The sequence below is a fragment of the Larus michahellis genome, chromosome 1 (assembly GCF_964199755.1).
Source record: "Larus michahellis chromosome 1, bLarMic1.1, whole genome shotgun sequence".
Taxonomy (NCBI): Eukaryota; Metazoa; Chordata; class Aves; order Charadriiformes; family Laridae; genus Larus; species Larus michahellis.
This window is the reverse complement of record NC_133896.1, coordinates 103520599-103545243: the sequence shown is the minus strand read 5'-3', so window position 1 is coordinate 103545243 and position 24645 is coordinate 103520599. Positions and strand designations below refer to the sequence as shown.

The following is a 24645-nucleotide window of genomic DNA, read 5'->3' as shown; positions in this document are numbered from 1 at the left end:
ACATGAAATTTATCTTAATGAATACTTAGCTTATTACTTTACTAGAGATAGAACAGTAAAGACTAACTTCTATTTACAATTATGGTGCCGTCATAGGTTGGTCTTCAAATACTCCAAAATAAGATTTTCCAAACCCAAATCTGTATGGTGATCACTTATTGCTTTAGATTATTCATTTTGCCAGAAAACCCTTATGACACAACATTATAATATCTGACTTGACTATCCAACAAGGACACAAAAAGACTAAACTAAATTCTTATTTTTGTATCCTTGGTTATCAATTCTTGGTTCCATGTAGCTTAATCACCTGGTAAAACCACTCTTAAAAGCTCTGAGGATCTCCGAGACCCTACTGCAATTATAAAAGTAACACAGACTCTACATTGTAAAGGAAGTAATAAAAAAATAAGATGTACTTACAAAGCTAGGCTACTCAATACATATTGTACGTGCTCACATTCAGCTGGGAATGATACACAGGCAGATGTGAAACAACAGAGTGCTGTCTGAAGCACCTGAAGCTGAGGCAAAGGAACCTGCCATCTTCCAGCATAGTCTTCAACAACCTAGTGACAAAAACATTGAAATACATATTACAATAGAAAACCTTCTCTTTAGTCAGAAATAAGTAGTTAATACTGTACCTGCTTTATCTCCCCTCCTTCTCCCTCAGAATTAGGGCTTATAACCGAGAAACCTGACCATTTTGTGTCATCAACCCCAAAAAATAAATAGAAACTTTACATCCTACATTACAAAAGATATACCACAAAGGACCTTCAACTATTATTTTCATAGGGTAAGGCAGGAAATACTTCCTTCTTATATAGTATTACAGAAGATATTACACCCTTCATTTAAACAGAAGTCCTTGTATTGCAAGAGGATACACATTAAAGTCTATAATGATATCCAGACATTTCATTCTAAAACTTTCCAAGAGAGGAATGACTATCCTGTGGTCTTCTAGTCTTTATGTCAGCAGAGAAAGGCACAAACATGCAGTCACCCTTTCTCATCTGATCAAATAAGTAAATTTGGCCCTTTTTATCTATATGATGGAACTAAGGCCAGTTATGCCCTGATCTACAGTTACAAAACTGTATCACTATTTATAGAGAAACATGAAGGTGAAATATAGGCGTTTTAATGGAAATAATGGAGAAAAATCCTTGCCTGGTCATCTAGCCAATCTTATTTGTATTAATAAACGCAGATTTCTGGCACTGCCTTTACCCACATTGGGAGGCTCAGTAACCCAGCACCATCTGGTATTTCTACATGGGTATACCTACACTGAAGTCCTCTGAAAGGTCCAGTCCATTTAGATCACCCTATGAATAGAATACACGGCACTGAGTTCAGCACAAAGCAGAGCAATAAAACAGATGTCTGTAAGGGCATCCACCAATTCTGTGACAGACTAGTCACTATGTTGCAGCCCCTCAGCAAGAGAAGGCCCAGGGCGCTTTGGGTCATCTCTCCTCCTTTAATCAACAGCTAAGGCATGACTCATGGGCAGTATTCTCAGCAGAGACTGAAAACCATATTTCTTCCACACCCTGGCACATATCTTACCTCATTGCACTACAGTCAGGCTCCCTTTGCTCACTTACTCTCGCCTTATTTATTCCATCATAACGGCACAGCTTCAACACAGGCAGAAGAGGCCTAGGGCACTCTTCTACAGCTGAGGAAACCTAACTGAGATCTCCTACATCCTGAGAAAGTGAGAAGCTGGTGGGGAAACACAGTGCCATCAGCCATGCAGTAAAGAGAAACATAAACCACTCCCAGCATACAGAAGGAACATGTAACTGCCTTCAAGAAAGCTATGAAGTGCCAATCCTGGTTACACCTGGGCACCTATCTCAACAGCCAGGCTGGCCAAAAAAGCATAGTTAAACCAAAATATCACATATATCCCTCTTCAGGATTTATTTTTGACTTAAAAGTCTGAATCCCACTTAGATTTGTCTAATTCCCCATGACCTAAATAAAGGACTTAAAAGTCAGGTTAAGTGGCCTACATTTTTAGTTCCAAAGCTGCATGCCTAACTTTGTTTAAGGCTCTACAACGCAAACAGGCCAGTGTCCCATTTCTGACGGTTTGGTTATAGCTGCTCCAGAGCAAAGCACTTAGTGATAATGGGACTGACAATTATTTTTCTCCTCATCAACAAAAGCTGAGACTGATTTATATTTTGGAAGTAGATTTTGCCTTCCCACCAAATTTATTTTAATAAATCTTGTTTGAAAATCTGTTAGCTTAATGCAGCAAATGTCTAGGTCAACTGGAAGAGAATTAGAAGATTTGCAGGTAAATACTCTTCCTCTTACAACGAAGAATAAACAGTTTATAAAACAGTACTGCCTCACACACCTATTGCAAGTTCTCTGAAATATCTTTAACAAGGTCTCCAGCATCATAAATCACAAAGCCTTAAGAGAAGCAAAGCAGACAGAGAACCACCCTTCAATGGTTTTAGCCTCCAAATGGCCCAAAAGTAAAACAAAAACCTCAGTTCCCACCATGGTGTTTCACAACACGTTGACCTGAGAGGCACAGTATAGATACGTTCATAAATAATTTCAAGCACTGAGACAACAACATTTTGTTATGATACTGATATTTTTTTCCTTGGTGGCATAAAGTGCTAACTGTCGAGAATTGTAGAAAGGATTTATGACAGTGAGTGATGAAATTCAGCACAGACAATTGTGCAGGGGTACTGAGGAACAAAACAATCCAAACATTTAATATGATGGCCTTCAAACTGACAATTACCACCCAAGAGCAAGCCTGTGTTATTATGGTAAATGAAAAAAATCACCTCAATGCTCAACACAATGGCCAAGAAAGTAAATCAAATATTAGGAGAGTAATAAGATAAAACAAAGCAGAGTGTTAACTGCTCATATCCCCACACCTATAAAATTGCATGCTGTTTTGCTACCTATCCATTCCTATCTCAAAAGAGAATACAGAAGAAAGCTTCAAAGGAAGGCAAGAAATGCTAAGTAGCAAAATAAATTTCACATAAGGATCAATGCAGCTAACTAGGACATCCTAACTTGAGGATGTAAAGAAACGACAACTGCGGGGGGGAACCAAACAAGGTTGGCAATCAGGATCAAAATAAATTACAGAAGGTAGTTCTTCACACAGTGTGCAATTAAGCTATGGAGCCCCTTACTAAAGGGATGCTACGGATGCTGAATGGCTACTTGAGTTGAAAGAGGTAGCATGAGCTGAAACAGATATCCACAAAAGGTTACTGACTACAATAAGTTAGCTGAACTGAAAATAGGGGAAAGTTACTGTATTTGCTCGTCTCATTTTTTGGTTAGGCATACATGAACTTTTGATAAGATTCTAGTCCTAATGTCAGTGTACTGGTTCTGCAAATAATCAGCATTCAAAAGACATATAATAAAGGCTCATGCTGAGGATAATAGACATTGTAATCTCAGAAAGGTGCAGTCCTACTGCCCACACCTTATAAAGGCCTATACAGTCCTACTAGTCACCCTTGCTGCATGTACAGAACTCACCTGAACCCAAAGCCCAGCCAGTTCAGGAACTAACTGGCAGAGAACAGCCTTTTCTACCAAAAAAAGGCCATCAGTCACTGTCTGCATCAGCTCTCTGAACTGGCCCACCACCCTGCCATAGAAGTATCAGAGGTGGCACAGAAAAGAAGACACCACAAAAGCAACACTGCTTTAGTTAGGCAGTTAGTCTGCAGCTCAAAGGTATCCACAAAAGATTTACAGCAACAGCCCATCCTGTCCCCCACAACTGGTCAGGAAGAATACCCTTTTTCTGAGTATGGATATGTGAAACCATGCATTTGTCAATCCCAGGAAAAAAAAAAATAGCCTAAAATTGGTCCGTTCTCAGCAGACTTAAAACAATCACCAAGGAGAGTAAGGGCTAAACTAAGTATGAAATAAATTCTGAACTATATTGCACGTACATTCTATACAGAAGGGGAAATGTTTGTTTTACAACTCTATGTATACTTCAATGTCTGGTTTTAAGTGTTCTCATGGAATAGCTTTTTCTATAATAGAAACTAACACCTTTTTCTGTTCAAAATACTCAACATGACATGCTTTGAAACAGGACTGTAAACCAGAACATAGCTAAAGACTTATACTAAAAAGTATCCCCAAAACTTCACAACTTCTGATATTTTACAACAAAAACAAAAGTCAAAGGGACATGCGTACGTTCACCCTCGTGTTGCCAAGTTGTGTCATCAGAACACTTCAGAAAAATCAAATTGATTATGCTGCTAGAGTCCTAAATGCTTTATTTAAAGATTATCAGCACATTTTTAACAAGCACATTAATTTCAATATAATGAAGCCAGCCAAACAAGTAGCACATAACATTGTCAAAATAAAGCGCCCTGTTTCTTGTCCACTACACAGTGCAGAAAACCAGAAGGGAAGTGTCATTTTTATGTGACTTTCTGTAGTGATTTCCCTTCAAGGATTCTGTTAGGGTACAATTTTTATATACTTAGAAGACTCTCCATGCATCATTCCCCTGTCTTTCTTTACATTTTAATTTACTACCACCCAGGAGGAGATTGTGGGTCCTTTTGTCTTCCCTTTCTCATTCAGTACAGATACCTAAAGGGATACTGAGGCATCTTTCTGACACCCCCGCTCCCACTTTACTTCACCTTTCTCCCACAGCAATACACTACTTCCCCTTCTTTAATATGTTTGAGTAACTCAGAGGAAAATCCATGATTCAGATATGTCCTGTTGACTGCAAAATCAAGACCAGACTTATCGGTCTCCTATAATAAGTTTTGAAGCACACGGCTAAAGCAGCTAACCCCCAAAATAACAAGGTAGCAATTAAAGACCTGAGCCTATGTAAAAACTAATTATCCATGAAATATTATGTTTTAAGTGATTAAATATACATATATAAAGTGATTTGACTATATTCCAAACACTCAAGAGAAATAACATTGCAAATAACTAGATTTGCAAATATGTAGGACACAAGAAACAAATGTCTTATGCAGTGCCAGACCTGAAGTTGCCACAGCTTTTCCTGTCCCACCTCACAACAAAAAAGAACAAATGCCATCAATTTTAAAGTTTGGTCATGACTAGGATTTTAAATGAAGTTCTAACAGTAAAGGAAGTCACCACAGGATTAAAACCACAACAGTTTTGTGAGCACTGCTGTTGATAGTTTTCAGAAAAAGAAAGCTACTTGGCAAATACAGTGGTTGTCATTTGTTATAATAAGCAAATATAGTGGTTGTCACAGAAGAGACTGAAGCAAAAAGGATTTAAAATGTCAAGCAAAAAAAGGGCTTCTTTAAAAAAAGTTTCCTAAAAATTAAAAACCATAATTAAAAACAACACCCATTACAGTCGCTTGTTCGCCAGAAGTATCGGATCAGCTTGGATACCAAAGTTCAGTTCTAGAAGAAAACTTGAGTACAAATAAATTTACTCTACTTGGAAATATCAGAAGAAATAACAATACCTTTTTTATTGTCTTTTAAACCTATTTAGTTGATGACGAGCAATTTCATCTGTTTCTGCATACAATCAAGGTATCTGTGTCCTCACAAAAAAGGATTCCATTATCCAATTAGAAAGTAGAAGAGGCCTTAAGATTTTAAGATAACTTAAGACATTATTTAACAGATACAAGTTTAAAATGGTTTCATAGTGTGTAACTAAGAAAAAAGGATGTAAGCAATGGTTTGACTGCAATTCACATGTGAATATTACATAAGGAGTAAACCAAACATAATCACACTTCTGGCAAAAGAAAAAACATCACCCAGCAACAGCATGACACATCCTATGAGACAAGTTTCTGCCAAAGCTCTACTCTTAAAGCTAAATGCTTCCCCCCCACCCTTAATCATTGAAATCTCATCCATTTCCTCAGCCTGCTTGAGGCAAGAAAAATAGCTAAGGCTGGGTTCCATATACTCATTACTTTCAGCTACCCAAAGAGCCAGTTTCCATACATATTTACAGTCTGTCACTTGCACAACAGTGAAAACTATATATTAATCCTAGAAAAGCAGTTTTGCCTGCTTGTAGCACTGTAGTAAGTGTACCTGTTTAAGATTTTATGACCGAAAGATATCTATATTGAAAAGAAGTAATACTCCTCCTCACCTTTTGATTAGCCCCCCCTAGAGTGCAAGTCAACTAATTTAAGGAATTGTTTTGATTATATATGGGAGAAATTGCAATCTGGTGAATACATACATGAATGCATGTGTCCAGATCACCAGTGACATTAATAAAACACAACTTAAGATGTGTTTCAAGTAAAAAGTACAATAAATTCTTTCCCTCATGTGAACAACTGCTACTCAAAACGACTTTTTGATTTTTGCATTACCTACTACAATAAGTGTGCTTTTTCTAACTTGAAAAAGCTCGTGTAGCAAGGCTATCAGACTATGCTACAGAAGCATCATTCAATGAGGATCCTTCTTTCCAAGGTATAAAAACCTGCGACTCCTTTACAAGTGACAATCTTGATGTATTTTTTCCAAGCAAAACTCAAAAAGTTATTTTCATACAAAAACTAAACCTTGAGACAATGTGTTAAAAATGGGAGAAGTAGCAATACCAGTAAGTGTGAGAGTGTGAAACAGAAAAGTTACAAAGGAGAAAAACATTACAAAGATGAAAAAAAGTATACAATGTATTCATACACGTGTGTAATGCTTTCTTTTTTTAAGCACTAACTCTTTAATTCCATTTTTAAAACAGGGAGGTAATTCCTCAGGGTAGAGTTAAAGGGACAACAGGCACAAAAGCTGAGGAGAATCCAGTACAAGGAAAGAACTGAGTATTTGAATAAGAAAGACTTTATAATGTTAATGACAAGAGCACTGAAGACTGACTCCTTCAGCCTACCCATCTGCAAATAAAGAGGATGCAATTCAGCTACTATTGTGAATTCTCCCAAGCAGCTGACTGAAAATAGCCAAATGCACTACATGTACCACAACCTAGTCTTGCATGATAGTGGCTTATCAGGTTTCCCATCATGGGTCAAAGGAAAGAAGAGTGCCAACGCCTAAGCAGGACACCCTTCTTTGCAGACAGGTAAACCCTCATCAGAGCTGAATGCTCACACTTGGCATTCAGCTTGGGAGTAAACACGACCTGGCGCTTGCCACGGCTATTTTCTAAGGATTTCCTTTTAAACCTGAACTTCACTTGAATCTCAAACAGCACAATAGTAAACTCCTAACTGCATGTGCTTGTTTTCACCAGCCAAGCATGGAAAAAAGACCCAATAAATACAGAACACAACGACAAGTCAATATTTAAATTTAAAGTGTTTCAATTGTTGTGGTATTCTTTGATACACAGGTATATTTAGTTACTGTAATGTATGATTTGTCCTTTACAAGCTTTCACATGACTAGCAATGTTATACATTTAAAACCATGCAAAATGTCAGTCAAATAAGTAAAAAAATGTGGCTTTCAACAGTGCTCTCAAAATTTGAGCCATCAACGAGTATAAAGCATATTTATTCAGGAAGCTACAAAACAAAACAAAAAAACCCAAAACAAAACCACCCCCCCCCCCAAAAAAAAACCCACAACCCCTAGACCACCACAAATCATTACAAGAGAAAATGGGGTGTTAAAAATGTCAAATTATACCTTCTCAGAGAAGGACTATACATAACATATATACATATATTAATATATATTATAGCTTCTCAGAAAACTTTAAAGAAATTGAAGATACCACTTTCCACTACTAATACTCATGTGAGCAAGATTTCTGTAGCTAAACTTTAAAATGGTATATGGAGATCAAATATGGATCCCAAAGGTCCAAAAAGTAGTAAAATAAAAGTCTGGCATAACCTAAATGGCTAGAAAATTTTTTTGGTATAAAATATAAAAGCAACTTAACAACTACTGACTTGAAGTTCAAAGTAAGAGTCAAAATGAAGTACTTTCAAATTAAAGCACATCACAAAAGCTGTGAAAAAGTATTAATGCCAAAAATCAGAAGAATAAACATTAGAGACGTATATTTTTCTACCTTCATCCCCACAAAGCAAGACAGAGAACAGTTGAGTCATACACCCCTGTATTATTTTGTCCACTAAACCAAATCCAGGAAATACTATCTTCTCCAGTGTGTTACTAAATTTTACTTCTTAGCTTTCAAGTTAGTAAACCCAAGAATTATTTTTCTAGCAGTGACTCAAGATACCACCAACTACTGTAAGCAAACCAGGCAATCTTTATTTCAGGATGTCAGATCATACTGGAAGGCAGAAAGCTGATGCCACAGTAAGAGCAGATCAAGTAGTGTTTCACCCTCATGGTAGTACCTTCTTACTTTAGATCAGGCTCACCTTGTGTGTATTTCAGTCAGTACCGAACAATGTAAAACAACATCTAGTGCAGTTATGCAGCCCTGTGGACAACTACAGAAATGCTGGGAGTAACTTTTAACAGTTTGATAGTACTTAAAGTTACAAGAAATATTCTGAAGAGAAAATGCGATTTCGAGCTCCTTGATAAAACTATACCCACTTCAAGTGCAATGAAGCTATATCCATTTTTCCAGCTCACTCTTAAGGTCTGTTTTCAAATCAAGTAAATTTGGAAATTCATCCTTCTAATTATAGAAGTACTCCCTCCACCTTCATACCAAAAAGCAACTATCTATGCTATTTTCTCTGCCCTTCATTACTTGCATTTCACTCACACAGCAACCTCTCAATGGCTCTGGTCTCTGAGAAATCTCATGAAAGAATTTCAAATTTTGCATATAACGCAAGTTGAAATTCGTGAAGCTCTTCCAAATGTTTAGACTGAGGGGGTTTCTGCTAGGTCCCACTTTTCAAATTTGTACCTCCAAAGTAGTTGCAGATGCCTTGTTCTTTTGCTTGTCAAAGTTGTGAACCATGGACTTGCTTTTCCCAGAGTGTGAGTGGTTTCAATACACGGCAAACTTCACAAACAGGAAGACATGCCAGATCAGCAATTTTTAGAAAGTAACATAGAAACAACTGGTGAGATGCGTAAGCTGGGCACTTATCTCATCTTTCAACTGTCTCTTCCCATTCCTAATCACAGAAATCTTGATCTTCGTTTTCCCCATGTCATCAGACTCAAATAACAATTTAAGAAGACGTATTATCCACTTTGCCTTGGAAGATTCAGGCTGTAAGTGTACGACCATACACACCTACAATACAAAAATAGTTCCTAGAAACTACACATTTGAGTTTAGAGACTCCACATTCTGACTTCATCTTGTATTATTAAATTGTGATTACACATATATTTAAGGAAAATACTCTGATAATCCAGCCATCTTTTGTAACTGTTACTTAATCTACTATCTGAAAGTGAAGTTCAGCTGCAGGACTCCAGGCCTCAAGAGTACTGAACCTGGCTGTTTACAGCCATGTTTTAGTTTCTAACATATTTCAAGGACGAAAGACATGTACATGCCAATGCTTTTCAAGCTCTAAGTCTAAGCCACTCTCTTACTCTTTGACATCAGTCAAGAGGTCTTTGCTTCTGTCGACAGAAAATGGCTCTACAGAACAAAAAAGCTGTATACCTTGTTTCTATTTCCCCTGTAGCTCTTACTGAGAGACATGGATGTGCCCAAACTTCGCACAGTAGCATAACTATAAGCAACCCAAACAATATTCTTTTCAGCTGACACCAAGCTTCATCACTATGATCAAAGCACAGACATATATTTTAACAGGTTGTTATTCTGAAAATAAGGAGAAATGTTTCCTTTGGGTATTTTAAACTCATGGTATTATCACTAAACAACTATTTCTACAACTGCTGTTCAACTTTTGACACAAAACCAGGAACATAAGAGGCAAACTAGGACCGAATAACCATTATGACCAGTAAAATTGTGTTATCAGTGCAGAGTGGAATGAGGTGGACAGGCCTGATCTGCACAACAGCCAAACGTGACCTTCAGAAGATCTGGATAGAAAAGTATAAAGCAACAGGCTATGACAAAAGCTAGAGCCAAAGGGAAAAACTGCAATAAAAAAGAGACATATTTGGGGGGTGGGGCGGCAGAACTACATCTAATAAAGCAACACAGTATTTAAGAGAGAAGTTTTGTTTTGCAAGAAACTTATGAGAAAGAGGTGACCTAAACTTCATAATACTTTCTGAAGAAGAAATATAAATACGCTTCACCACTTATTAAATAGGCTGAGGGCCTATCAGCCCTCTGTATGTACAGGTATATATAGACCACTATAATTACACCACTGTCAATTTCACGAGGGTAAGCGAGCTAGCTAATGTGCAGCACATACAACTTCATTTGTTGCCAAACCACACGTGTTACACAGCTACTAGCTTTTCATACCAGTACACTACACCAGGTAAGATCTTGTGTTTACAGAGTTAAATGAGTAGAAGAATCCATTACTAAAAACCATGCTTAAACAAAACATGAAAGATTATATTTTGTGCAAGCACATGACTGCTGATCACACCAGACCAAATTTAAACACAAAAAAAACCCAAATCCCTGGAGACAAAGTGTTAATATATTAACTCACTTTCATCAGGTTTATTCCAACTATACATTGTTAAAAAGAAAATTTAAGATAAAAGGAACAGAGCCCTTTACATACTCAGAATGTTAGCTGCCCGTGTGAGAGTTCATAAACTCAAAACAAAACAAAGTAGGAGAGAGGGCTTGGCAATCTTTCTACACAAAAGAAACTGCAGGAGAAGTCAAGGTCAAATGCTTTAGATCTCTACTCTATCGTTAATAACTGTGATATAGCTATTTTATAGGAATATTCCTTCCCCGTTCTTGTCCTCTTCTGTTCCCTACCAATTCCTAGCTTTGTCTGGGAAACAGGACTGGCCTTAGTACATGGAGCTATCACCCTGCCTGCACTTCCTCTTTAACACAATGAATTCAAGACACGGTAAGTGTAGTTAGAAAAATTTATGATAAAACTCTCAGTGTTTCGCATAAGACAATGTCTTTCCAACCTGACAACTTAATCAAATGTGGTTACGACTTCTTACAATTGTAGTTTACACTGTACTTCTAAAAACATTCACTTCTCCTTTTACTGGATTCACCATTTTTTTCCACACATACTAAGCTTAGAGAAATCACTAAAGAGAAGAAAATATAAAAGGATCGATAAAACCAATAGGCAACCTGTGGACTTACTTAGCAGTATGCTACCCGTGATGACTTAAAACACAGCCTACAGTAAATAATATTTCACATAGATATTTTATTGAACATTAAAACAGAAAGAACAAATTAAGAACACAGAAACACATTTATTTAAATGGAAGGTAACAATCATAGTGGTGAGGTAAGCAGCCCAAGAAGTCGATGAAATGAAGTAATTCCATACAAAAAATCCTCCAGACTGTGTTTCTGAAAACAGCAAGCAGTTTAGCTGAAATACCCAGCATAACTAATGTTTCATCAACACCTGCTGATGAAAGCAACTAGGAAAAGCAACCTGTTGTTGCTTGTTACTTTACAAAGCACACAGAAAGAGGTGGCAAAGCGCATAAGAATTCCGGGCCCGCATGAAGAAACGCCGCTTTCCAAACAACAACAACAAAAAAAATTATCCTGGTCTAATTTAGCTACCGTTATGGGAACCGTTTCCGAGGCGCTTCTCCCCTCCCTCGCTCTGCCACCCGCCCAACTCCCCAGCCCAGGCAAAGCCACCCGGAATTGTTTTGCCCGCAGCACCGCCGCCAGCACCGCACGTGTCCCAGGTCGCCAGGCCCAGAAGAGGCGACAGCTTCCAGCAGCGCCGGGGCCCCGCCGCCCTCCATCGCCCCCGGCTCTCTCCCGCCCGCTCCCCCACACCACCACCAGCCAAGAGGCGCCGGCCCTCCCCTCCCCTCCCCCACGCCAGCCTCCCCGCCGGCCCCAGCCCGGCCTACACCCACCCCCCGAGTCAGGGGCACTCAGCCCCCCGCGGCCCAGAGAAAGAGCAGGCATCGCCTCCACTCCGCCTCAAGACCCGTGAGCGGGCCAGGCCCCCTTCCCCGCTAACCCCCGGCCCGGCCCTACCCCGCAACTGACCCCAGGCCGCCGGCGAGCGGCCCGACCCCCCACCCCGCGACGGGCTGAGGGGGCAGCGGCCCCGTCCCTGCGGCGTCCCCCTTCCCCACACCCCGAGGAGGTGGCGGGCCCCACCGGTGGGGGAAGGGGGGCGGGGGGGGAAGGCAGCGCTCACCTGGCAGAAGCGGCGGCAGTAATACTGGCTGTTGAGGAGGGCCGGGAGGCCGGCGGGGGGACCGGGCGTCACCAGCGCCTCCAGCTCTTCGCTGAGCCGCTCCGACTCCTGATCGCTCTCGTCTTCCGCCATGCTGCTCCAGCCGCCCTGCGCGTAACCGAACACGGCGCACCCCCCCACCTTGCCCCCGCCCCGCCACGCCGGAAGGGGCGAGCCCCTCCCCGCTGCCTCACGTCCGGCCACGCCCACCCGCCGCCCTCCGATTGGCTAAAACGCCCTGCCGATCAACCGGCCGACGGCGAGAGGACTCCCGGGGTGACCTCTGACCTCTGGCTCCTCCCTGCCACCCGGCCGCGCCCAGGCGCCTTTCGATTGGAGCAAAAGTATCTTCGTTACTTTGTCCCCGCCTTGCCATTGGCTGCTCGCCCCGTCCGTTACACCCTCCTCCGCAGCCTCCTGCCGACGACTGGCCAAAGCCGCCGTCCGCTAGACGCCACCGTCGCCCTCCCGCGCTCTGACTGGTCCGGGGGCGTCTCCATCACGGTTCTTCAACCCGCCTCCCACCTCTAATTGGGCGAAAGCCCCGCCCGTCTCCGCGCGCCCGGGCCGGGGGGGAACCAATCGCTGAAGGGCTTCTCCCGCTCGGCCGCTCTGCGGTGGCGGGGCGGGCGCGGCGGTTGCTAGGCGGGTTGCTAGGTCCCGCCTACCGCGGGCGCCAGGGTGGGTCGGTCCGTCTGGCTGCGGCGCTGGCTGCACGGCGGCCCTCGGCACAGCAGCGGCGGCTAGAAGGAACGGGGGCGGCCAGGCCGAGCGGCCGGAGCGGGTAACAGCGCCTGGCAGGGGGCGGGCGGTGCTGCTGCTGCTTCCTCGGCGGGGCCCGCCCGGGGCCGCGCTCAGCCGCCAGTGGGGGTCGGGCGGTGAGGGGAGAGGAGGGAGCGGCGGCGCCTCCCGGCTCGGCCGTGGAGACACCCGCCGTGGCGGGCGGGGGAAGGAGCGGGGCGGCGCGGGGGGACCAAGGGGGCCGCACCTGTCTGCCATCGCCCAGGCCTGGGGGCCGGGCCGGGCCCTCAGTCCCCCGAGGCTGGGGTGAGGGGGAGGCGGGCGGTGGGCCTCGCCGGTCCTGGGAGGCCTTCACGGGTTAAATGGCGCCGTCAATCCGGTGACCAAACCCCCGGGAATAAACGCGCGGAGTCCTGGCTCCTGGTGCCGGCGAAACCTGTTTGGCGGTCGGCGATCCAGACCTATGTTTCCTCCCCGCCCGAAGGGCTGCCGGGGCTCGGCCGCGGGGTCCCCCTCCCAGCGCGGTGGGTCTGTCCCCGGGGATGCCGTTTTTAGCCGAGGCGTCCTCACCCGCCTTCCCCGGGGCACCCACCGCCCCGGCTGTCTGTCCTGCCTGCCCCATCGGCACCGCCACCCTCCCCGGCAGCCCCCAGGAGTTCAGGCATTAGTAGGCATCAAAGAATCCATGCCACAACTTGAGACAAAAAAGCCCAAAAAAACACAACACCAAAAATCCCGTGTTTCAGTAGTTGTGCTGCTGACAGAATTCCTGCGGATTTTGTCAAAGCATAAGGGCAAACGCCGAGTTTGGTAGGGGATTTGTTTTGATGTCTCAGAAGCCCGAGCGACAAGTTTATGTTGGGTTAAGGTTTTCCGCTTGATTTCAGGAAACGGTTGCTGAGGAAACTCATGGGGATAAATTGCATGAAGCAAAAAAAAGAAAGAAAAATAGATTGTTTATCTTAGTGTGTAGTGTTGTGCAGTATCAGTCAAGACTTACCATTCTGGAAAGTAGTAGCAGATAGTGCAAAAAATTAACTAGGAAATTTGCTAACAGCAAGATCATTGTCTCCTTTTTTTTTTTTTCCCAAAAGGTTGTCATCTCTTACTGTAGCAATGTTTTAAGAAAAAAGGCAATTGTGAAGACTGAATTCTCCATTCCTTTACTCTCTTTCCAGAGCAAGCAAAAGGCATTCTGAACAGCAGAAACTCCATTCAGTCCTTAGAGCTGGACAAGCTCAACTTATAGTTAGTTTGGAAATTCTGGTCTTTTAAAGTGTTGCAACAGCAAACTCTGTATGTCTAACAAAATAAGTACAGGGAATAATACGTCTAGAGGTATTCTGATCTCTCAGTCTACCCTATAAGCACTGGCAATATAAAATTCTTCCAAGTCATTCATACCCATAACTTAAGGCTCAGGCAACCTATTATATTTCCTCTAAGTATTTGCCAAAATATATTTTTAATAAACAGCTGTTGCCATTTTTCTTGATAAGGAAGTGGGTAGTTAATGTAATGAACGGTCATTTTGCTCAAAGAACCTCAGCGCTTTTTCTTGACTTCAACTTTACTTTGAAAAGGACTTAAATTATCTTGGCTGAGATTTACACCAGCTACTCTATTTCTCAACAACAAAAAAAGAAGTAGGTCCTATTTGATTTTAGTACACTCAACTAGGTTATTGCCTGCTTTGGTAACATGCTGTAATTTAGAGTGATGTTAAAAAGTGTCCAGCTCTTGGTTAACAGTTACCTTCCTCAGAGAAGTTGTCTTTGAAAAGGCAGGTTCTTATTTTACATTGAAATGTATGCGATTTTCTGTTCACGTTAGGATGGTTCACCAGTCTCTAGTTGCAATGACAAAATGATTTGCTGATTTGCTTTTGACTCTTAGTTAAGGTTCAATCTAATAGTTGTAGTTTGAGCTGGGGCAAAAGCGAGGGATGTTCCCAAATGAGTGCTGACAAAGCTCAGGTTTGGTTTTCTTGGTTTGGTTTTGTTTGTTGGGTTGTTTGTTGGGGTTTTTTTTTTTGCTGGCTTTTGTAAGTGACAGTAGAAGTCTTCTAGCCTGATATTTGGACAACTGAGTTTTTGCTAACAGAGATAATAGGTATTTTCAGGAAGTAAACAGAGAAACTCAACAGAACTAAGAAACTGTAAAGTATGTTGAAAATACTAGGAAGAAAGCACCCTTTACCTTAAAGAGTAAAGGACAAAAACTCTTCAAGAAAAAACAAAAAGCCTTTCTATTTGACTTTTCAGTAATGAACAGACTGAGTTTTGAAGGTTCTGTTGAGCTTTGTAGTTGTAGAAGCTAAAAAGTATTTTACTCTGACCCATCAGGAACTTCAGTCTCCTAAGTTCTTTGGACTTAAAGATGAAGAACCTTTCAATAACAGTTTCACACATGTATCTTACATGTAATTATCTTTTAGATGTCAATAAGCGCTGTATTGGATATTGAATAGATTGCATCCAGAACTATTTGGTTGAAATCAGGAGCAGACTTTAACAGTATTTTTTTTTCCATCTTTCAGGTAAAGTTTATTGAAGGCAACAATGGAACGATTTGGAGTGAAGTCCGCTCCGTCACGTAACCGCTCGAAGACTGCTTTGTACGTAACTCCTCAGGATCGTGTAACTGAATTTGGAAGTGAGCTGCACGAAGATGGAGGAAAACTCTTCTGTACTTCCTGCAATGTGGTTCTGAATCACGTTCGCAAGTCCGCGATCAATGACCACCTCAAGTCTAAAACACACACAAAGCGAAAGGCGGAGTTTGAAGAACAGAACGTCAGGAAGAAGCAAAGGACTCTGACTGCCTCCCTTCAGTGCAACAGTACTGCCCAGACAGAGAAAACTAGTGTCATCCAGGACTTTGTGAAAATGTGCCTGGAAGCTAATATTCCACTTGAGAAGGCTGATCATCCGTCTGTGCGAGCCTTCCTGTCCCGCTATGTCAAGAATGGCAGTTCAATACCTAAGTCAGACCAGCTAAGGAAAGCATACCTGCCTGATGGGTATGACAATGAGAACCAACTCATCAATACTGAAGACCGTTGAGAAGAAAACTGTTTTCATCATCGTTGTGAAGTTTTACATATTGATGGTGTGGTTTATTTTTATATTCATGCATATATACAGTGTTACATATTGGTTTTACAAGCTATTTTGTATTATTGTAGAAATGACAATCTATTTGTGAACTTAGTGGTATGCCACAGGCTCTTGCTAACCCTGCTGTAGACTTTGGAGCTACATTGATGTAGAACTCATGATGAATGTGGGGAATGTACCTGGCATACACTTTATCTATGTTCAGTCCAGCTGTAACTGACGCTAAGAAAAAGGCACTTGGGATGGAGGACCTCACCTGCCTAAACTGTGCATCTAAATATACGAGGAAGATGACATGATAGGGACTGTTAATCATGTCAGTGGATTGCTTTGTCCAGTGTCCTGACCATGAGTGACCAAGAAGAAGTGCTGCACATTTGAAATGCAAGAAGCTGTAGAATGGTTAGTTAAACTATAACTGCTCTGTTGGGGGAGGATTATTGCAAATTCCTAATCAAGTCTGATTTATGTTCTAAAATGGGAAATGTTTTTCTTCTAGAATACTCCCTTATCCTATTTGATGCAACTGTGTATGTATTCCATTATCTAGCTTAATTAACCAGTCTCTTGTATTGACCTCTGAACTCCACTATTCTCACAAAGCTAGGAGTTCTGCAGGTTTACCATGCCCGCCTTTTTAAAATTGCTATTTCATTGTCTTGGTTTAACATGTCCCCTTCAGTTTCAGTGCCAATCTTTGAAAGTGGAGTAGACAAACCAGTAACTGAGCGTGGTTTGCAGTGCAGCTGCTGGCAAGTAAAACTTATACTGGGCCAAAATCTTAGTAGAGAGGATTAATGCCTTTTTCTTACTAGCAGGACAAAGGATGCTAAATCTAAATTGGGGGTGGGGGAGGCGCTAAATTGCAGAGTTGAGAAAGTTTTTTTTACAATGCACAGAAGAAGAGGCTCCTCCATCTTTCCCTGAAGGTCCTCTACATCTCTGGCCTTGTCCTCAGCCTTTTATTCAAAGGAGGTAAAGTGATTAAAATAGTTTTCAAAATAGTTACTGCAAAGGTTATTCAATACCTGTAAGTGCAAGTAGGAAAGTGCGTATACTTTGAAGCTATACTGGAATTACAGACCTGGGCTGTATTTCTTTCTTCTGAGCCAAGGCCACATCTACTGGTCTGGCAAAAAGTGAAATGGGAAACTGCAGAATTTCAATAATGTTACCCTCTCCGAAATCTAGTAAACGATTACTGATCTATTCTAAATTATTATGCCAAATAGTCCTCTTGATGTAAATGCTCTATAAAGTTTTTGAATGGAATGAGGGAGCATTGTGCAGAGTGCTGGAATACAGCCAAGTTTTGCTTGCTCTAGATTTCTTTGAGATGCTCTGGGTTCAGGGATGTGCCAAGCATCTTCAAGCAGCACAGAAACCCTCCACTCCGTGGATACAATGGTGTAAGCATGCTTGAACTCCCTCAGGTGGAGCCGGTTGTTCTGTTCAACACCTTTTCCCCAGTAGAGTTTCACAGTATCTGTTTCTCAATATTTCTTTTATTCCATATATTTTCAGCAATGCTAAGTAATTGCTAAAATGAGACAAATAACTTGCATATTTTGTTTCTGTAGCTATTTTCCCTAGCTATTTCTAGAGTAGTCTCTTTTGCTGGATTGAGAGAGACTTACATAATTAGTAACAACTGGTTTTTGTGCAATTAGCTTCTACCGAAATGCACTTGGGTTACATTATAACCTTGTCATGTAGCCTTCTGCTATGAGACCTGTTTGAATAAACAGACGAAACTAAAAAGTAGAAAGCTGCCTATCCATCTGTACCAGTACACGGGTATGTGGTACACTGCTGCACCTTTGGCCTCCGTTGAAGCTAGCAGGGCTCCATGCAGTCATAGCAATCCTGTCAATGATATTGGTTGCTGGTTTAGAACTTCAGACAGAAATAACAGTAGTAATTTTTTTTTTTCCTCTAATCCTAGATATCAAAATATGCCTTCCAAAATATTGTTTGCTGTTGCACAAGCTTGGGTTTAGCTTAAGATCATGAACTGCCTTGGACTAGAACTGTTTTATAAATCTTCTTAAGCCAAGTGAAAGGTACACTGCCAATAGCTTTTTCTGTCCTGGTAATAACTGAAAGCGTTCTTTTACAGCTGCCGTTTCATTACAGTGAAACGATGTCCTTGCTTTAATTTTTTTTATTTTTCTTTTTTTTTTTACCTTGTAAATGCAATCTTAGAATTGAAGCAAACAAAAAACAACGGAGTATCGAGAAAACAGGCTTCCATTAGACAAAAGCATCTAGAGAAGATGCTATGATTATATGGCATGAATTTGGGCTAGGTAGCTCAGTTCTTCCTATCATGGGATTTCACAAGCTGCGCCCCATAACCATTTTATATAGGATTCAATGCTGTATGTTTTTCCCTTGACTGGCAAACTGACAGACATTTTTAAGAGCTTAATGGTTACATTAAATACGCTCTTGCACAACTGAAAAAAAAATCAAGTTATTTTCATTTATACGGTTTTACATAAAAATAAAAGTTAGCAATGTCAACAGCTTTCGTTAAAAAAAGAAAACCAGCCATTTTCAATGAGGCAAAGCGATATTAGAACACTTAGGTTCTCAAAAGCTTACTCTACTTATAGAGCAGTTCGTGTACAGAGCCTCAATTCACAGAATTAATACAATTCTGTACGTATTTTCAATAATTATTCTAATACCAATTTATTTTTTAAGCAGAATTACTGCAGAGGGTACGAGCCTGGTGAGGAACCTTATCAGTGCAGCCATAGGCTACCAACTCACAACAACTTGGAAGCAAAAATTGGTCATCATGATTTTGAATGGAACTGACTTAATTCCAATGCACAACAGTTTGTAGGACTCTGGTGTCTTAATAAAGGGAAATTTTTGTTTAAAAAAAAAGCCACAACTTTTTTCAAGCTTTTTGAAAAATCAAGATACTGATCCACCATTGCAACAAATGTTCATAATGGAGTAAAGCAATGAAAAATAAAGCACTTCCAGGTACTCTAGAAAGAATAATGAATAAGTAAGTTTATATTCATGGACATAACCCAGCTCATCAACAAGACACTTACACGTATTTTCTTTAAAAGTAAAAATGGCTCCACTCAGTCTTGGAATAGAGTCCTGCAAAAACTCAAGTTCAGAGTATAATTTTTGCCAGTGTGGCTATAGTTGGATAAAGCATAAATTGCTGTTGATCTTAGGGAAGATTTACAGCGGAAGTTTTCTGGTATACCTAAACCTAAGTAATAACTAATCCCTGAGGCTGTGGCTAGGTTGTTTAACAGTCGCCGTGGGGTTTTCCTTTATTTTCTGCATTATTTTTCGATGTATTTCCTGTAAAGAGTACTCTCAGAAGTAAAGGAAGGATGGTAACGACGTCTGCTTTTCATTTTACATACGTAAGTAGGGACAGGCTATACGGGATACTTTTTGTTAGGTGGTTTTATTAATATATTCTAAGCTCTAAGTGTAATATAAAAAAAAAAAAAAGGAGAAAAAGAAGAAATATTTTCTTCTATGACCGTGTACTTGTATTAATTTAGCCAACTCAACAGCTAAAATTACTCCAAAGTGCTTTTCTTGGAACAACACTTTCAAAGAGTAAAATACAAACAGGAACATTCTTGGTTTTCTGACTACTTACATGTATGCACCATGTTAGTTTCAGCTTGCATGTTCTTGAAAATGAAAAAACATGAGTGAATTCTAATATTTTTTAAGCATTTTGAAGCCTGCAATTTGGCAGGTCCCTAGAGGAGGTGAAATACTCATCATAATGAAAGGGAAAGCTGTTTTTCAATTGAGAGAGAAACTTGGTTCTGCAAAGTATGGGATATTCTCATGATAGAAGGACTATTTTTAGCCAGAGCCCCTTTTAACAATTCTGCTGAACTGAACAGTGAAATGCTCCCTGCTAGGTTTTGCAGCATAATGAGCTGGTTTTCAGGGGAAAAAAAAAAAAAAAAGCTGGAAGTTTGGCAAGGATAATCTCTATTTATATTTACATATAAAGAGGGGCAAGACTCACTGTTGTTGTGTTCACATTGTACTCACTGCTAACTCTTTGTGTAATTTGAGTGCTTGTTGTCTTTGTACAATTTTAAGGTTGTGTCTAACTTTCAAAATAAATTTTTTTTAACAAAGCTGCTCATTGTAATAATGCTATTAGAGTTTAGTCTCTTTTGGGCTAGTGAAGATGCTTTATATTTGGTTTGCTGGTAAGGGTGTTTTGCTGATGGTAAGTGGCCAAAGAAATGGCTTTATTTAAACAAGTGATGAACTTATAATTAGATAGTGGAGTGAGGCTGAAAGTACCTGGGTCCTGCAGTGCCACAAGACTTCCTGTTAGAACAGTAAGATCAGAATAAGTGATTTAAGTTTTTATATTGAAATATTATTGGAAAAGAAATACTTTACTTTGTAAAGTTTTCACTCCATAATGGAAAAATGGTCCTTTTTTAAAAAAAATAAAGGAATTCCTTTTTCATAGAATTTATGCATGATCTCTTATTTTGCCAAGGAAGTGGATAAAGAACATGTGGTAGGTCACGTATAATGCTAATGTAAGATAGTAGAAATGGATGGTGACAGGAAAAATTAAAGAATGTACATGCTAGCTTAAGATAATATCAAGCTATGTGTTGAAGCAGTTTGTTGATGTATCTGTACAATCGCATTGAAGTCTGTTTCAGGACTGCTTGTACAGAACCCCTGTTTCCGGTCAAGTGCATGAATTTCTTCATGGTGGCAGAAATTCCCTAATTATGCCTTCTGTTGCAATTGAACACCAAGTGAAATAATTGTTATGCATTTTGACATTGCAGCAAATGATTTATAGGTATAGGATCTTGCAGCTGCCTAATGCTTCAGGTCTTTTCAGGAAGGGCTTCTGCAATGTGGAAGAATCGGGTCGTTCCAAACTATCTGCAAAAAGGTCATAGTTTGATTTCTGTCTCCCTTAGGGACTTCGTGAAAATTGCAAACATAACATCAGCCCATCAGATTATCAACTGTAGGTTTGATTGTTTGCATGTTCCTTTTCCTGAATTCTTATCTGGCTTGACATCTCACGATGGATCAGTGGTAAACTTGTGCAACCTCTTGACTCATCAGCTTTTTAATCATTACTTTCTCATTTTCAGGTCACAGCACATTAAGATCAAGTTGCTTTTTGTTGCCTTTATACCAAATGGAAAAGCAGAATAGAAATAGAAATAAACACACCTTTTTGTAAAGTTTTCTTGTGTGGACAATTCCTCTTTGTAACAGCATCTGTATACTTGCAAAATCAACGTATCAGTAAGGATTTGTGTGGAAGCTGATGCAGAATCAGGTGAAGTATATATATATAAAGTTCAGTAATTAGGCCGTGCTGAATTCCTTTGATGACATTTTACTTTCCTAAGTGAATCATACTGTTTAACCCGTATTGAGGATACGTTAGGATGAAGTATACGTAACTGCTTTTACGCCACATCTATGCTGATAATTAGGTTTGACATTTGTCATTTACATAGGCTGGACAGCAGAGACTGAAGGACAGACAATCTGTGGTGGTTCTGCTTAAGTCAGGTAAGGATTTATTTTTTTTTCCCCCATCCCACTGCTTTTCTCTTTCTGCAAGTGGTTTGGAATTTGTGGGTCTTGTGGTAGAGGCCACCTCTTTCACATTCAAAAGCAGAGAGCATATCTCACAAGTAGAAGCACAAGGTGCAGGCTCTGAAACAGGATACAGAGAGCTACCGCAACTGTCAGTCAGGCTTGACGGAGGGCAGCCTCAAGACCAGAGTTGCCCCTGAAGCTAATTGTTATCTATTAAGTATGTTTAATACAGTTCTATTCTATAAAATAGAAAATTAAGTATAAAATAGAAAATTAAGTATAAAATAGAAAATTAAGTATAAAATATAAATGATAACCAATTGCTGAATAGTTTCAGCAGTCCCTATTTCAAGTCCCTTTGAGTTTAGCTTTTGAGTTTCCCAACTCCACGCTCACTTAAGGTTTCAGAAGCCAAAAACATTTGAAGATTTATTCTTGCAAAAGAACATTATTTTGCTAGATTTCTGCTAGACCTGGAGGAGGACACGAGGAAGATTACCGGTTTCAGTTGGTATGCAAAGCCTGCGTTCAGCCGAGCTAAACAAGCACAAGCGATTTAAATGTATTCATGCTTTAGATGTATTTAAGCACTTAGATCTCTCTATGTGTTGTCTCCTGTCTAATTGTGCACAGGAAGGGGAAAAAAAAGCAGAGGACTACTATAGTGCAGTGGAGTGGCCAGTACTCATGTTGTACATGCTCTGAGAACACACTAAAATACAAGTACACATTCAGTAGAAGTTTCTTCTGTCCTTCAGTGGATACTTTTACTATTTCCTCCTATCTGATACTTCTGTTCAGTAAGAACTATTGTGTCCCTGAGGAAAATAAGGAAATCTTCCATTTTCTCCTAACCAATAGAGTAGGTTATAGCAATGCGGTGGAAAGAGGCTATCATTCAGCAGTTCTGTTCAAAGCTGGAAGAAAAATAACTGGGCCCTTTAGAGGTTCTTAGGTGGGTTTTGTATATTGGTTTGCCTCAAGTGTTTGGTTTTTTGTGTTTTTGTTGTGGTTTTTTTGGTTTGGTTTTTTTTTTATCTGTCCTTCAGTGTACAGAATAGCTCCCAAATTCAGTATTAGATTTCACTGCAGTAAATGAGACCTCCTTACTTTAATTCTTTCGTAATTAGCTGTAAATTGCTTCCTCCCTCCCCGTATTTCTGAAGCCTGTCATTACCGTAAGAGGCATCCTATAATTTGAATACCCATGCTTACACTTAGGGAAGCTTTTTATGTATATCAAACCCCTGAGTAGATTCTTAACCAACTCTGTATTGAATGAACTGACACCCCTTGTGAGAACGTCCGGGCCATGCTCCATCTGTATTTTAGAAGCTGGTGCAAGATGTGTTTGTTGACTTAACAAAGCTTAGCTCATCTTATTAAACAGAAATTGCTGAGGAAAAAGCAGGGAGATGCAGAGAATCCCATTTTATGGAAAAAGGAAATAACTTGCATAGAAACGAAGTAACTAATCCCTCCTTTAGCAAGGATCTGGGGTGGTAAGACATCAGAACAGGCTGCAGGGGCGACCCATAACTCATGTGGCACCACGTACTACTGCAAGCTGCCTGATCAGTAGTGACAGGCAAGGAACTGAAAGGTAGACTAAATTGTTGTTCCTTGCAAATACTAAAGCTTCTTCATGTAGTGTAGTGAAGATAATTTTCATCAGACTTACTGAAGCCTGCTATCTAAATGCCGTATCTCTCTATGTGGTTGGAGGCCAATGTCTAACCACCCACAAACAGGTAAAATGCAACCCCAAAATACAACATCATCTTGTCAGAAGAAAAACTGAGGTGGGACAGAAGAAACATTACACAGTTGGGGTTTTTTTTCCACTTGCTTTCAGTAAAGCAGCAGCAGACATGTCAAAGTGGACTGAATCAAGCGAAGAAAGTTTCTATTGATAGAAATCCTCATGTGTTTAAGACTCTCTGAATTTTACTCCATATTTTTTGAGCCTCTTCCTGAAAATAGTATTCAACACACACAGAACTGTGCTAATCATTATGTATGAATTGCATTGAATTCTCTTAATTCTTGAAATACTTTTTATCTGTTAGGATTCAGCTGAGGCCTGATTTGCATATAGCAAAGAAGTTACTGAGTTACTGCAGATAGTGGAAATAGGTGCCATCTAGTGACGTCTTCTTCTGCCATCTTCAAATGATATCTCACCTTGAATTCAATGCATATGCTACTCCCTCTCCTAGTTATGCAGTTTTACATTAGGAATCTCATTTCTTTATTTGGTAAATAGTTATTTTGTATTTACTAAGTATTTACTATTCTTTGAAACATGCTTTTAAAGCAAAACTAGACTATTTTAGTGTCTCAAATTCAGGGACTGATCTTCTCAAAAAATTAGAATATAAGTTACTGTTTGGAGATCTGAAAGATCTCATTTATAACTTAATAATATCACAAAACTAAAAAAGCTCCCAGGCACATCTCAAGGAGGTAATAAAATCTTAACAAGAAAACGTGAGAAATTCAGATTCTTTGCCATGTTCCAGCAGATTCTCAAAATACTCCGCTATAAAAACCCACAACCCTACTTTTAAGCTGAAAGGAGATAAAGGAAATATAAATAATAAATAATTTATAAATAATAAAGTGTCAGCATTACAAGTCACATTTGCCAAAGCCTTTTTCAGAAAACGGCTCCAAAACCCACAAATGAGCGCCTAAGAGATTTACTATTGAAAATACAAAGTAAAGAATCCTCACAAGCCACGTACAGTATGCGGTACAGGAAATACTTACTCCTTCCTGCCACTCTGACTCACCTCACTTCTCCCGAAATGCTAACATATGACAGTACCTGTCTTACAGTTCAGAGTACTTCCACAAAGTTACCAA

The 24645-nt window shown here is 40.3% G+C and overlaps 2 protein-coding genes across 4 annotated transcripts in view; one reads left to right on the top strand and one right to left on the bottom strand.

Moving 5' to 3' along the window:
* ZNF654 (zinc finger protein 654) overlaps positions 1 to 12502 on the bottom strand; it is a 36875-nt gene extending 24373 nt beyond the window's left edge. The window contains exons 1-2 of one of the 2 annotated variants that reach the window (XM_074597630.1): positions 12272 to 12502; positions 424 to 569 (exon numbers count right to left, since the gene is read on the bottom strand). In XM_074597630.1, coding sequence (XP_074453731.1) covers positions 424 to 569; positions 12272 to 12403 — 278 coding nt within the window. In that variant the 5' untranslated portion in view covers positions 12404 to 12502. The remainder of the gene's footprint in view (positions 1 to 423; positions 570 to 12271) is intronic. The other variant, XM_074597639.1, reaches the window with a different exon arrangement.
* Positions 12503 to 12924: 422 nt separating this feature from the next.
* Positions 12925 to 24645, top strand: part of CGGBP1 (CGG triplet repeat binding protein 1) — a 30800-nt gene continuing 19079 nt past the window's right edge. Inside the window, exons 1-3 of one of the 2 annotated variants that reach the window (XM_074597607.1) lie at positions 12925 to 13094; positions 15591 to 16572; positions 21693 to 21747. Coding sequence is in view for 1 of the 2 variants with exons in the window: in XM_074597617.1 (XP_074453718.1) it covers positions 15613 to 16116 (504 nt within the window). In the remaining variant the exon portion in view is untranslated. Of the gene's footprint in view, positions 13095 to 15590; positions 20319 to 21692; positions 21748 to 24645 lie in introns of those variants that run through there. The other variant, XM_074597617.1, reaches the window with a different exon arrangement.